General features: G+C 35.3%; 1 protein-coding gene across 5 annotated transcripts in view; it reads left to right on the forward strand.

Annotated features, from left to right (window-relative positions):
• AP3B1 (adaptor related protein complex 3 subunit beta 1) overlaps nt 1-14,243 on the forward strand; it is a 169,445-nt gene that overhangs the window by 89,895 nt on the left and 65,307 nt on the right. For all 5 annotated transcript variants that reach the window (XM_076363229.1, XM_076363228.1, XM_076363227.1 and 2 more), the window contains 4 exons: nt 4,979-5,155; nt 10,549-10,735; nt 11,696-11,826; nt 14,036-14,147. In XM_076363229.1, coding sequence (XP_076219344.1) covers nt 4,979-5,155; nt 10,549-10,735; nt 11,696-11,826; nt 14,036-14,147 — 607 coding nt within the window. The remainder of the gene's footprint in view (nt 1-4,978; nt 5,156-10,548; nt 10,736-11,695; nt 11,827-14,035; nt 14,148-14,243) is intronic.

The following is a 14,243-nucleotide window of genomic DNA, read 5'->3' on the forward strand; positions in this document are numbered from 1 at the left end:
TCTAAGTGCAAATACTTGCAGATTTAATCTGAATTAAGTTTTAAAGTGGATTGGTTAGACTGCATCGATTAAACTGGATTAACGTGAGACATTTTTGTTTACATCTGAAGTATGCCTCTTTTGATTGATCTTAATTCATTTTAGCAATGAATGAATGTAAATCCACCTAGCAAAATTAGCTCTGAGTAAGAATGTCTCGATGGTGTTCTACATTTGTGTATTTCCTCATATAAACAAGCTGCAGTAGTCTCCAAATTAGTTTCTGCCTTTTTCATATTAGAAAAATAATTTATGATCGTACATTGTACCCAGTAGTTTAGATTGCTTTCTGGGTGATGGGAATCTTGTGGTTCTGGTGTGATTTTTCTCCAGACTTTCTCTTATAGTACTACTAAGGCAGGTTTTTTTCTTTTGATAGCTGGTGAATTCTGACATCCTTCGTTTTCATTACAGACTTATTCCTAGTTCCTTCTAGAATATGAGTGAGAATACGAGAGAAGTCTGAAGTGTTTTCTTAGTCTAGAGATGAGGAGGAACACTTCTTGATGGGATAAAGACAGGATAAGGAGTTGCAAATTTAGAGGAAAAATAAGATAGATGCATGTAACTTTGAAGAGCTTAATATGTGGGGAAAAACATGTCACTTATGGAAGCAATTAAGAATTACTAATTACTGGTTTGGGGTGGGATTCTTATCACTAGAGTAGGTGACTGGGAGTTTTTGACACTGCTCTGTCCATTCATCCAACAATAACAAACAAGTTCCTCTGCAATATTCCTATGTAAATACTGCTTATTGCTATGTTTCTGATATGGCTTCACAGCAGAGGCAGGTTGCTTTCTTTAAGTTCTTCTTTCCCTCAATGTTGGGAAGGTATCACAAGGTATGGCATTAATGTGTTCACGTGTATTTCAGTTCTGCAAGCTTCAGATTCTAGCCACATTCTTTTCCCTAGGATACACTTTAATAATGTATTTTTAAGCTTTTATGTAAGTAATGCCTTAATAAACAATTCTCATAATTTGATCATTTTTTTAATTTGCTCTAATATCTATGTAATGCTTTGGAATTTGAGAGGAATACGTGGCCTTTGGGACATTGTGTCCAGGGACACTGTACACTGAACTTGAAACAAGTATTCAGCTTGAATAAAACACAATTTAAACAAAACCTGTACACTATATAAGAAGTGGCAGGCATCAGTGGAAATCCTTTTTTAAAGGAATTTTATGTGTAGAGGTTCAAATAATGGAGGAGTCCTTGAAGGTCTACCATTTGAAAACAAAAAACCAACACTTGTCTTTTACTCCTATTCTTTCCTGTGTACCTTTTCTTCTTGCTGCCAGTCTGACATGTCATCAACTTCATCCCTCTTTCCATTTCTGATTCCAAGTAAAATTTAAAAAATTGCTCGCTACGCAGATTTTCTTCTGGATGCAGAGAATTAGACCTGATTTGCAATTTGGGTATCTCCTCATTTTGTGACAAATGTGGATAACCAGAATTGGTGATTTTAACTTGTACTTTAGCCTAGTATGTTATTTAAGGTTAGAGCAGAACTACAACAGTTTTTGAATTGTGCTGCCTAGAATGATCTGTAAAATCTTTATAATGTCTTTCTGTAACTGCTCTAAGTAATCAGAATCGTGCTTTGAGGGGAGAAGGTCTGGCTGTTTTTTTATTTTTTAACCATTTATTTTCCTCCAGACAGGTAACAGGTTAAAATGGCAGTAGAAACTGTCTTCTGGTACTAAGGCTTAAAAAGTGCACTTAACCACTTGCTCAGGGCATATGGAATAAAACATCAGGCAAAGTAATTTACAATCCTGTTTGCCTTTGAGGATAGTGCAGAGCAGGGCTGAATAATGAAAGTATTATTTCCTGCATTTTTGTCAATTCAAGGTCCCTACTTAAGCTATATTGGAAAAGGCAATGAAAGTCTAGAAATGGCTTCATTACTTGTTTGCTGTTTTGAATGCCCCGGAAACAACGGCTGCAGGATCATGCACTTGATATTACATGGTTGAGGACTGGAAGACTTAAACAGGGAAAAAGAAGTCTGAAAATACTGTGTGATTTTGACCCCAGATGAATTCAGTGACACAGAAACATTGGGTTCATCAGTTCGACATACACTTTTCATTAAAATGGCTTCCACTCAGGAAGTGGAAAGTCTCTAATTGATATTGATTCTTGTTGCACAAAATTGTGTTTAATATATACAGTATTTACATAGTAAGCTAACCACCTGGTTAAAAGGCAGAGTCTCACGAGAAATTTCATGTGTCTTCCATTGTCACTATTTTTCAAATTAGGCTTTGTTTAGTCTATTTGCTTTACATTCTAAAACTAGTTTATTACTCTAATAATTACATTTTACAAACTGGAAAAAAGCTTTAGAGTAAAACACTGTGCTTAAATGCGCACTGTTTAAATATATTTAAATATATTTTATTGTGGTTTTAAAGTGTAGTCCTGAGTTTGAACAGGAAAAGTACAATACTGATGTTTGTCCTTCATAATTAATACTATTACTGAAATTGGTGTGCTCTGTAAGCTATTTTTGCTTTATGAGAAGACAATAATAGGAAAAGGGATGTTTCTAATAGGCTGCTGCCCAAACTGTGGTACTTGGTGATCTCTTGTAGAATTCTAATATTTTTACAAGTCTGTAATGAAATATTTTAGAAAAATAAATCTAGCATAACTGAAATCTGAAGTTGCCTATATATTCTTATTTAGAGGTATCTATCTGTACAGCAGACAACTTGAACTGCTCCAATACTGGAAAATTTAATGTACCACTCAATTACTATTCTTTAGCCCAATTTAAAATAATAGATTGGGAGTGAGGCCTTAATGCAGTGTAACCTTTGGAACATTAGAAATAACCTCTTTCCCTTCTGAAATTAGTGTACAGTAATGGCATCAGTCTTACTGTTTCACAGGCGAACATATTCTGACTGCATTTAAAGTTTTTATATTTAGCAGTTGTGTAGTAGCTTGTTCCCCTCGCTCACACTGAGTTCCAAGACCATTTAAATTTTTTTGTCAATTCACAAAAAAAAATTCATCTGTCTCAATCAGTATTTACGTATATTAATGTATGTTAAATCACTGTGTTATATCACTGTCAAGACATTATGTTACCTCTACCTTAAATATCTTTTCCATATTTAGAGTTTATATTTTTGTTGGCATGTGTATTTGCAACAATGTGAAGTATAGAGGCAGATATTGTCAGGTTGACTTTATTCAAAGTTGTTTCCAAACTTTTTGGAGCAGTAAAACATGTTTAATCATTAAAATTTCTTGTGAACATAATTAGTATTTCTTTAGTATGGCTTAGTGGGACATTTATTAGGGACTGTGGACCATAGTTTGGGAATTGCTGTCCTGAACCTTAGTAGTTTACTTGCATTTGTTACCTTTTATGAATGTAACTGGAAAGCAGTACTTTCAAATTTTATGTGTGTACAGGGTAGGATACTTAATAGTTGGTTCCCATTGTAATTCTGAGAAATAGATATTCATATATGAATAACTGACATATGCTGGAAAAGTAATTAAAACATATATAAAAGATGCTAAGAATTAGTGTTTTGAGAACCACAGTGCTGAATTTCTAAAGCTTGTTTCTCCTATGAATCTTAACTAAGGCAGAACTCACGCTAGCTTAAGTGTAAGCTTATTTAAAAAGATCACTGTATAGTGTAGGGAGTAATGGAAAGTGTTAGTACAAATGTTTTCTACTTTTTTAGAAAAAGCAGCAAAATGAGCTGAAATTGAAGTTACAGTTTGGAAACTTTCCTTTTTTCTAAACTACAGTCAGTCATTTGATAAGTTAGAACAGTTATGTTGAAATATTAGGGAAAAAACATCTGTTGAACAAGAGTCTGTATGGAACATGAGAGCACCACAGTCTGTAGACGCTATGAAAGATATGCTTCTGCCTAGAAGAATTTTCTCATCTCATACTTCCTTCCTCTCAAGGAAGGAAAACAATGTTTTCAGGGAGGTATGTAACACAGACAGAATTTTTCATTTGACCACCAGGTAATACAGGCTAGCTCACCTTTGAGAAGAGTGTGTGTATATTATTTCATTTAACTCCTAACTACTTCTAGCTAAACTCTGCGTGGAGCATGAGCCTCTGTTTCCTTCTTTGCTTTTCCATTTTGCTTCCCCTCTGACTATGACAGTACTGTGCTTTTGAAGTCAGTGCCATATGTTGGGAGTTCATCTAAAAACTGCTGCTGCCAGTTACTTCAGTGAAACAGTCAAGTAGCTCCAAAACAAAAAGACCTGTGTGAAGTTTCTGGTCAGAGTGTTTTCAGTTAAGGGGTTAGATCCTATTCAGAAATTGAGAACCCTAATTTTGAACTCCTGTCTCTCCAAAATTCTGTGTTCAGCTGGCCTGGGACATTTTCAAAAATATGAATCTTACTGTCATAAAATTTTAAATAAAAGTGAAGAAAAGATAGCAGTAGTCTTAAAGACATTCTTGTGCTTTTAAAGTAGATAGTCAGGATTTGAGGAAGCCATATTGTTGGAAACCATTTCTATATGAATATAGTCACAAAAAAGCACTGTTTTGTTTCAACATGGTGTTTAGCGTAACCTGGTGGCAAGAATTCCCAACCACACCTCAAAGGCTTGGATTCTTTTCCCAACTGCCAACAGCTTGTACTGTGAACACACATCGCTTCTGTGTGCGTCTGTTTCCATTCCTGCTCTGTTTGTCTTGTCAACTTGTAATGCATGGGTTTTGGGGCAGGATTTGTGTCTTACATTTGTATGAATATTCAGTCTACCTCAGTGGCCGTATTGAACAGTATTTAATTTGGGACTGTATTTCTTGCATGGCAATTGTCTTCAAACAGTATTTTGTTTAACTTGTTACTGAACACAAACATGTACAAGTATGCAAGTAGTCTTTGTGAATGTGTTAACTTAGAGTGCTCAATGTTTTCTCAGGTTCCGGTAGCCAGAGCCAGCATTCTCTGGCTCATCGGTGAGTACTGTGAACGGGTTCCAAAGATTGCACCTGATGTTTTGAGAAAGACAGCCAAGAGCTTCACTAACGAAGATGATCTTGTAAAGTTGCAGATCTTAAATTTGGGCGCAAAACTCTATTTAACAAACTCAAAGCAGGTAAGCTTAAACTCAGAACCATACGTATTTAGGGTCACGATAGGTTTTGTACAGTCTGTATAGATCAGTGGTGATTTCTTTTATATAAGTAAACAAAACTAGTCCATATTATTCTACAAAGAAAAGCTGAACATTGGTTTTCAAGAAATCTAACAGACTAAATCTAACCATGAGTCTTTGAGTATGTGCTGGATTGTAAATATGAATGTAGTGATGAGATCACTCTTTTTTGCCTCTTTCTTTCTTGGGGAAATTGTGGATTTTTTGATTCACATAAATAGGAAGGATTTGTAAATTATATTACTAATATCAGATAGGAGATTTTCTAGATGTGTTTTGCTGTTTTCTGGATCTAAGACCAGAATTTTCAAGGGAGTACTGTTAATTTCAACAAAAAGCTGCTCATTTTTTGTTCAAGATAGCAAAAAGGAGATGCCAGCAAAAGGCCTCGTTATGTCTTTCCATCAGTGCTCATCTTAAAGATAGTAACTGCTTTCCCTTTTTCTGTATTTCTTACTATTTCACTTTACCTTGTGGAGAAGGTGGGTTTTGATCATATCTAGTAATAAAGATAATCTAAAAATGTCAGATAGTACAAAAAGGTGAACTTAGATCTCCAGGCAGCGGAAAACAATAGCTATGAGAGGTGCCAGCTGCCTCATTCATCTCAATGACAGCACTGTGAACTTCGTCACTCTCTGGCTATGGAATATAGCATCTTGACACTAATTTTTCACTGTCATTCCAATTATTACTGTAAAAGGTTGCAAAAGCAAAGTTCTGTGGTGTTTTTTTTTTCCAAATGTAGAAGAACGTATATTGTCTGAGATGTATACACTTTCCTGGGCTGCTAGACCTCTTTGTTTTACAGCAGCTTGGACAGCACAGGATCTTGTACCTCTGCAACTGTGGTGTCTTCTCATTCCTTGATAGCTGTATCCAACTGCAGACTTGATCTGTCTGAGACTTTACTCTGTAGGGCATGTGGGAGATAAACTGTCTTCCATGCATTCAGATAAGAATGAATGCTTGTCCTTTGCTTAGGCAGTCTAAAATGGGGCAGTAACAAAAGGTGACTTCTTTCTGTCAGTGCTTATCTTAATGAAAATGCTGACTGAGCTAGGGAAAGATTGGTTTGATTATCTAAACTGTCTCCTTTTGGCCCATTATTTACTAATATATATTTATATTATATATATATTATATATATTATATATATATTTACTAATTTTCCATGTAATTTTTGTAATTTTACACACCATATTTGGCCAAAAATCCATTTCCTACAAGGAGATGATGATTTCTGTGATGCTCTTTTTCCAGTTTCACATCTTAATACATTTTAAACTGTCATTATAAGTGTTGCATAACCCTTTGTTCAAATATGGTAATTATGATAAAGCAGAAGAAGCTGTTTTCAGACATGCCTACTAAACAATGAATTTCATCAAAGGGTGTTTTCCCCTTTTAGGTTAGTGGAAAAATAAGTTGTCTTCTCAAGTGGTCAAGCTATTCATATACAAAATTCTAACAGAGTAGGTTGATGAATTGGCTTGATTCAAAGCTCCTTCCAAAACAGAATATGATGGTTTTGCCTTTAGGAGCTAGCAACACTCTTCCTATATCTACATCCTTATTCCCAGAAGTAACTCTTCTTTACTCACTCAGTATTAAATCATTTCTTTCTGCAGTGACTTCAGTTCCTAAAAAGTCCACTATTTTTCAGTCTAATTTTTCAAAATTGAAGGCAAATCTTGTACACTTGACTGCTCAGTTGTCAGTCTGTCCATCTCTCCTCATCCCCATATTTTCTCCCTCCATATCCTACCCCACCACGTAATACTTTTTTGAATCCTTTATCAGTTTCATCCAAAGTCAATGGAGTTGTGAAAATCTCAAAGATACAATGTCACTTCATTGAAAAGTAGTGGTAGGATAGCCAAGAGAGACTCAACACCAACCAAACAGACGAAAGGAGCTTTTTCCCCAGGTGAGGGAAAGGCAGGTAAAACTCATCTGTTAAGTCTTGTTTGGAGAAAAGCACAAAATTCTGGAGGAAATAAGACTTTGTTATTTTTCTCTTTCTGTGAATCTATTATTTGCTGATCATTTCCTTAGGTGTATGTACAAACACTTAATGCAGCACATTCTCAGGAATGCTTTTTAAGTTTCAGGATTTTTTATAAGAATTTCCAATATCCTTTAAATCCTGTGATCACCCCATGAATTTTCAAAGGCTGTTTATAATTTAAGGAAGAGTTTCAGGTTCAATCCTATCTGGATAAATATATAATAAGAACAGGCTTTCCTCTGGTTGTCTATGTTGTTTGGTAAACTTGCTTCCTTTTTTCATCACTTAGGGACATAAAAATCCTTATGAATGTGCTAGATAGCTGTCTAAATGGAGCTCATATAAGAGAAAGTGTTATGCAGAAAATGTCATCTAATTGCCTTAGCTGTTTCTTGCATATAGCAGGAAGAAGAAAGAGATTTTGATGGGTTTCTGTTGTGTAACACAGTAGGAGTCGCACCAGAAAAAGTCCTGAGTAGTCCTAGTGTGTAAATAGGTTTGTCAAATGTGGTTTAGCACAATAGCCTTATCCTATGTATCTAAAGAATCAAGTTACTGCAAGCTAATGATACCAAAGAGTGGATAGATAGCTGTTTCTCTCCCATTGTAGAGCCTCATCTGTTGGTGATACTTAAAATTTTTCAAGTGGGGATCTACCAAAAGGTTAATTGCTGCTAATATAGGATAGGCATTAAATTCTTAAATAAAATTATTGCCACTAGAAAATTCTAGAAATGTTGCTGAAGAATGACTTGAAGTATACTTTTCATATGAGCCAAACCAAAATGTACAAAAAGTAGTAATAGATTCTAACAGTGTGGGGATAAAAGAAATGATACAATGCCTATATAATAAGCATGTCCATATAACGGGTGATGTTGACATATGATAATGTATTATATCATATATCAGAATATTTTGTCTTACTGTCCTATGAAGCAGTCATGGTGTGCAGATTCTGTCATATTTCACCAAATTAACATGCTTGCTCAAATAATTTTCAGCTTCTTTTGGATATTCCTTTGTTGGAAAAACTGATGTGTATTCATTAGTTTATTTTTTGTTTTTAATTAAAATTAATTGTTTCTATTAGCTACCTCCATGTAGAAAAGCTTTGCTACTTGTTTGGTTGTGTTGACGTAAGACAAGGGAAAAAAAATAGTGTTTTCTTGCTGTTTTCATGAAAACTATTTGCACTATATATGATGCTTGCAAGGAGACTTCTTGCAGATACGGAGCATTCTTCCATATAAATTCTTTGTGTCTTTATCTGTATTGGACAATATGGAAAAAATACTTTAGGGGAGAGGAAAGGGAGGAGGAAAAGGGAAAGGATCATGGGGAAAATGATCCCATTAAAGAAAACACAGTCTTTCAGGATCAACTCTTTATCTAATTCCATCAATGCTCACTGAAAAAGTGCCCACCATGATAGCAAGACCCTCAACTTTTCCCATCCCTATAGCAATTCACAAGCAAAGACCACTTTGTTTTATGATCTGTTCTGCTGAGCTTTCTGCCATGACAGCAAGGAGTCTTGTTTTGTTTTACAGAGGAGAAGTGATGGCAAAGGCTGAAGGAGGTATCCCTCATTTAGTTTAATTCATGCTACCTGGAAACCCTCCCTTCCAATTCCATTTAGATTGAACAGCATAAGTCCTGCATGAGTGCAGATTACGTATGTTCTGTCTGAGGCAGTTGTTTAAAATTTTATACCCTGATACAGAAATAGCTGCCAATAAGCTGTGAAATACATATGGGAAAGTTTTACCTTTCCCAGAGCTAAGACAGTACCTTGGGGGAAGAAATATCTTTTCACAGAACGATCCTTGGGTATCAGAGAGAAAAAAGAAACAAACAGTGTTTCACTGAAAGGTTTTTTTAACTATGCTTTTACTATTATTCTAACATAATATGACTAATTTCTTCAAATCTTTGGTACCATAGGGTATTTTGTGAAATGCTTGCATACATTGCATTGTATGTGGTTAAAAATTAAAACCATTTTTTGTTTGCTGTGTATTTCACTTAATCAATATTCTGAAAAAGTATTTTTACATCTCTAGAAAAAAACTTTAACTTGCATCCTCAAGGTGGAAATTATTAAACTGAACTTTTCTTAGCAAATGGCGCATAACCAAATCAATTTTTTTTACATATTTTTCCACTCACATGATTGAAACTGTTATTGTTATAACAGTAGCATGATAAACAAGATATATATGCAAGATTGTTTCTTTCTATAAAGAAAATAAGTCCTCCTTGACAATACATTTTTAACCCTGTGTTATTCATTCATTCTGAGTTGAAATACTAAAAATTTACTTCCTTATGATGGTATATTATTTTTGATCTTTCTGCTGTTTGCTTGCACATAAAGAAAGTGACATACTACTTTTAAATGTATCTAATGGATACAAGTCTGTTCAGCACTATTGTTCTGGTTACACTACATTATTTCTAAGATACTGGGAAAGTTTCCCTGATTTTTTTATATTCTTTTTTTAGTTTTTAAAATTAAACTGAATTATTAAAATTATTTAATACATGTTAATATTCTCAGACATCAAATTAGGAAGTCCTATTATGCTGTAAAAAGCTGTGATAATATAAGTTGCTCTCTTACATAAATAAATAAATGACTGATATTACTGGAGGCTTTAAGCTTCAAGAAAAAAATGGAAGAAGTCTTTTATCCTGGTTTTTAGAGGGCATCAGCAGCTTGCTTTTATGAAAAAGTAACAGCTAAATGCACTGCAAATAATTTGCAGTAATCCAGTTCAGTGATTCATGTGTCTGCTTTAATGGGTCATAATTCAGGATAAAGTAACTGAGTGCAGTCAGAGTGCAGACACTGCTTATGCCAGGGACAGTATCTCTTCATAAAACACACCTCAGCAGAAGCAGTTTGCCAGCCCCCTAATACCCTCTGATGTTTTGATGTCCTGCATATTTTTCCGATTAAGTTTTGAGTGCCATGTTTTTAGTTGTATTTCCACATTCATTATCCTCACGTAGACCCTTCAGCGGGTTTGCCATATATGATTATTTTTTTAATGATGCCTTTCTTTCCACTTCAGCAGTTTAATAATCTAGCACATGGCTGCTTCTCAGTACTCAGCATTCACCTCCCCAATACAGAAGAGGACATGTGCTTTGGCTTCAGAATTCCATTTGCAGCTTTAGAAATGCATATTCCCTGTGGAACAACATTTGTTTGACATAACCATTCATTTTTATTACCTCTTTAAATATGTTTATCCAGAGTTATCAATAATCATAAATAACTTGTATTCTGTTCTTGTCCTGTTTTTTTCCACAGACAAAATTGCTTACCCAGTACGTATTAAATCTCGGCAAGTATGATCAAAGCTACGACATCAGAGACCGTACAAGATTTATTAGGCAGCTTATTGTTCCGAATGAGAAGAGTGGAGCTTTAAGCAAATATGCCAAAAAAATATTTCTGGCACAGAAACCTGCCCCATTGCTTGAGTCTCCTTTTAAAGGTATAACTGCCAAAATCATTTGGTAAATGTTCATTGTGTAAAGGAATGTGGCAGCCTGTTCTATTTCAAATATGCTCACAAATTGTGTCACTTAGCAAATACAAATGATTAATATGCAAAGGTACTTGCTCTGCTTACTTGCTTTTCAGCAAGCAAGGTTTGCATGGTGCGAACACAGTGCATTTCTCTGATGATAAACCCTGACAAACTGATCCATTTCAATTCATGTGGATTTAAAATTTGATTTAAATAACAGAAGGTGTGTCTTTTGATGAAAACTATTCTTCAATGTGGGAAAATAGCTCTAGTCTTTTATCTGGAATTTAATAGAAGATTGTTAATGTGAGTATTGCAAATGTTTTATGAATCTGAACTAAATTGAATCTCAATAGATTAGATTTTTATTGTTTTTCTCCAAAGTCATAATTTTCCCTTTGCATTTTCCCTGTCCTTTTACAAGTAAGAACCATGGTCTGTCTTCTCAAATCAAAAGGTTATCAGATAATCTTAATTAAAAATGCTCTGTTATTCTGACAATTTGCAATTTTGATTTTCATACTTACTTAGTCCCAGTTTTGGAGCTCTAAAAGGAGCTCCATTTTGAAGAAAAACTATTAAAATTCTGGATGTGTTTGTGCCAAGACATGTATATGGATTGTTTAACTGTGCTGTCATTCTTAATATTCACAGTAAAGTAATTTTTAGAGAAGCTACATTTCAGAGCAACACCTCTAAACACACTGACTGATTAGCTTTTTTATTGACCATTATGGGGGAGATTATTGTAATCTATGGACTGAAATCAGTTTTTTGACCTATGAAGAGCTTCCTAGTTTATATTTATTCCATGACATTTGAGGTAATATAATGGCAATTACCTTTAACCCTGATTAAGATTGCTCTTTGTGGTAGAGCTCATAGTGTTTGTGTATTTCTCCCCTCCCCCCCTTTTTTTAATAGATCGGGATCATTTCCAGCTTGGCACCTTGTCTCACACGCTGAACAGCCGAGCCACTGGCTACCTGGAGCTGTCCGACTGGCCAGAGGTGGCGTCTGACCCCTCCGTCCGAAACGTTGATGTAGCTGAGTCGGTACGTCAGCATCATTAAAAGTAACTTCGCTGAAGGCACTTGTCAATATAGAATATTAGCCTAAAATACAAGTATTTAAATACTATCTGTATGCAGTACTGAAAAACATTGAGGCATGTGAACATCCGAGTTGCTTATTTTAGCTTGGAAACGGAACATGTGGAAACCTATACGATGCTTGCTCTTTTCTTTTCAGTGAGAGAAGTGGATCAATTATAGGCCACTTCTGCTTCGCTTGTGGATTAAATGGGCTTTTTTCTCCTCCATCTCACTTTTGATTTCATACCTCATATTCACTGTGCGGTATGTTAATTGCTGTTAATGATGAGTGTAGCTGGACTACCAGAGTAGAAGGTGAGCAGAGGTTTGTTCATGTACAAATCCAAGTCTAAACAGAAAAAAATTAAGTAATATAAACAAAAGGCAGTGGCAGGGGGAAAAATTATGTATGTTTCAAAGTGAAAGTTTGGCAGAGACCAGGGTTTACATTTCAGATCATCTGGAGAGAATTGGGAAAGTTTATAATAGGAAAGTGTCATCTATTAGTGCACTAGTCATTTGTTGACATTATGGTCAACTGGTTTTCTGTTACCAATAGCTTTTTGTTACTGGATTGTAAATGCTGAGGCAAAGTCATGTTCTGGTACCAGAGTTGTGATTTATGCGTCAGGTACCAGAGTCGTCCTAAATGTCAGTGAAAGCTATTGAACAGTAACAGAAATATAAATGTATTGGAATATAGTGTGCTGATGATGCTCCCGGAGGTATGTCATTGTAACAGGTATACCCAGAAAAGCATGTGGTCCTTGTCAGGAGCCAACTTTTACAGTAAATCGCACATGAATTAATCTGCATATAAGATGTTAGGCATAGAATAGATAGATAAAATTCTAAAAAATAGGTATGACTTGCAGAAGTCAGTGAACAGCAACATGATGGAACAAGCATTTCTCCTTAGTACTTTAATATTACTTGTCTACCTTCTTATATACATTTCAGGAAAAGAGGTATTTGTGTACAAACTTCTGAAAGCTTTTATGGGGAGAATCTGAAGGCAATCAGCTCAAGCTGGGGATTATAAATGATAGGGTTGGCATGAAAGAATGTGTGGAGGTGCCTTTGTCCATAAAAACAAGAAGTATTGCAGGAAATTGATCAAATGGAGTAACATCCATCTACAACATAATAGAAAACATCTCCCTCCAACCATTTAAACCTCAAAACAAACATGAAAATCCTTTCCCCATGTTTTTTTGGAAGTATTTTCTTTGGAGAGTGTCTCATTGTCATTAATTTTGTGGTTCCTCTAATACTGCATGTGCCTACACAATATATGTGAGTGAAGCTGAGTTATTAAGCTGCAATCCACAATTAAATTGTTATTTATAGCCTAAAGCTTTTTAAAATACCAGTGGCTGAGTGGAGCATTACAAAGCTTTAGCAGCTTTTGGTGTTTAAGAGGAAGCCAGTGTGTCTCTAGTGCCATACACCGTTGCAGGTCACTGTTAGAGCTCTTTCAAAAGTTAGTCTTATTCCAGATCAGAGCGGTCACTGAGGCAGACCTGTATCACTCTGTTGATATAGTTGTCTGCCTATTTGTTTTTTTTCTGGCCTGAGTTTTTCTTCTGCTTCTCTAGCAGTGTAGGGGGATATGGGAAGAAAAAAAGTCTGGCCAAAGAATTGTCACGTTCTGGTGTTCTTTTGGTGGTAAGAATTACCTTTATTTGCAGAATTGCAAAGGAAGTGAAATAGAATTCCTCTGTGGCTGCTGGTACTTCTGCTGCCTGTTGGGTCCACATGTGTTTTCCCCTTAAAACTTGGGATGATAAAGGTGTGGTGACTAGCCATACTTACCCTTCACTCTAGTTATAAGCTTAACTCAGCTGGATCTAGAGGTAAAACTCTCAGACTTCAGGTTCTTTTGGCATAGAAATTTATTTATGGTTACTGATGCTTTTAATCTGCCTTAGTAAATCTTTTTCTAGGCTCTCTAATAGACATATCTCACTTTTTATAGGTATGTACAAAACTTTTAGTTGTCCTAATTGTGTAAAGTAAGAGAAGTTTAATAGTTCCTCTTGACTTACTTAGAGGGTTTATTTACAAACTGCTTAATACTACTACTATGAGTGTTTTTCTTTGCCGTGTTGTGTGTATATTTTTGTATTGCTGGTTGTAAAAGTAAACTTAAGTTGAAATTTATTTACAGGCAAAGGAATGGACTGGAATTCTAGGTAAGACAAAGAAAGAGAAACCTGCTGAAAAGTTCTATTCTGAGTCAGAAGAGGAAGAAGATGAGTCTGCCAGTACCAGTGCATCAGGTAGGTGTTTGGAAAGCAACTTGCATCTCCACTGCCTGGAGAACTGTATCTTCAGAACTGGTGACTACTGAAAAAGAATCAGAAAAAATTTCAAAA

Source organism: Aptenodytes patagonicus, chromosome Z (assembly GCF_965638725.1).
Source record: "Aptenodytes patagonicus chromosome Z, bAptPat1.pri.cur, whole genome shotgun sequence".
NCBI lineage: Eukaryota > Metazoa > Chordata > Aves > Sphenisciformes > Spheniscidae > Aptenodytes > Aptenodytes patagonicus.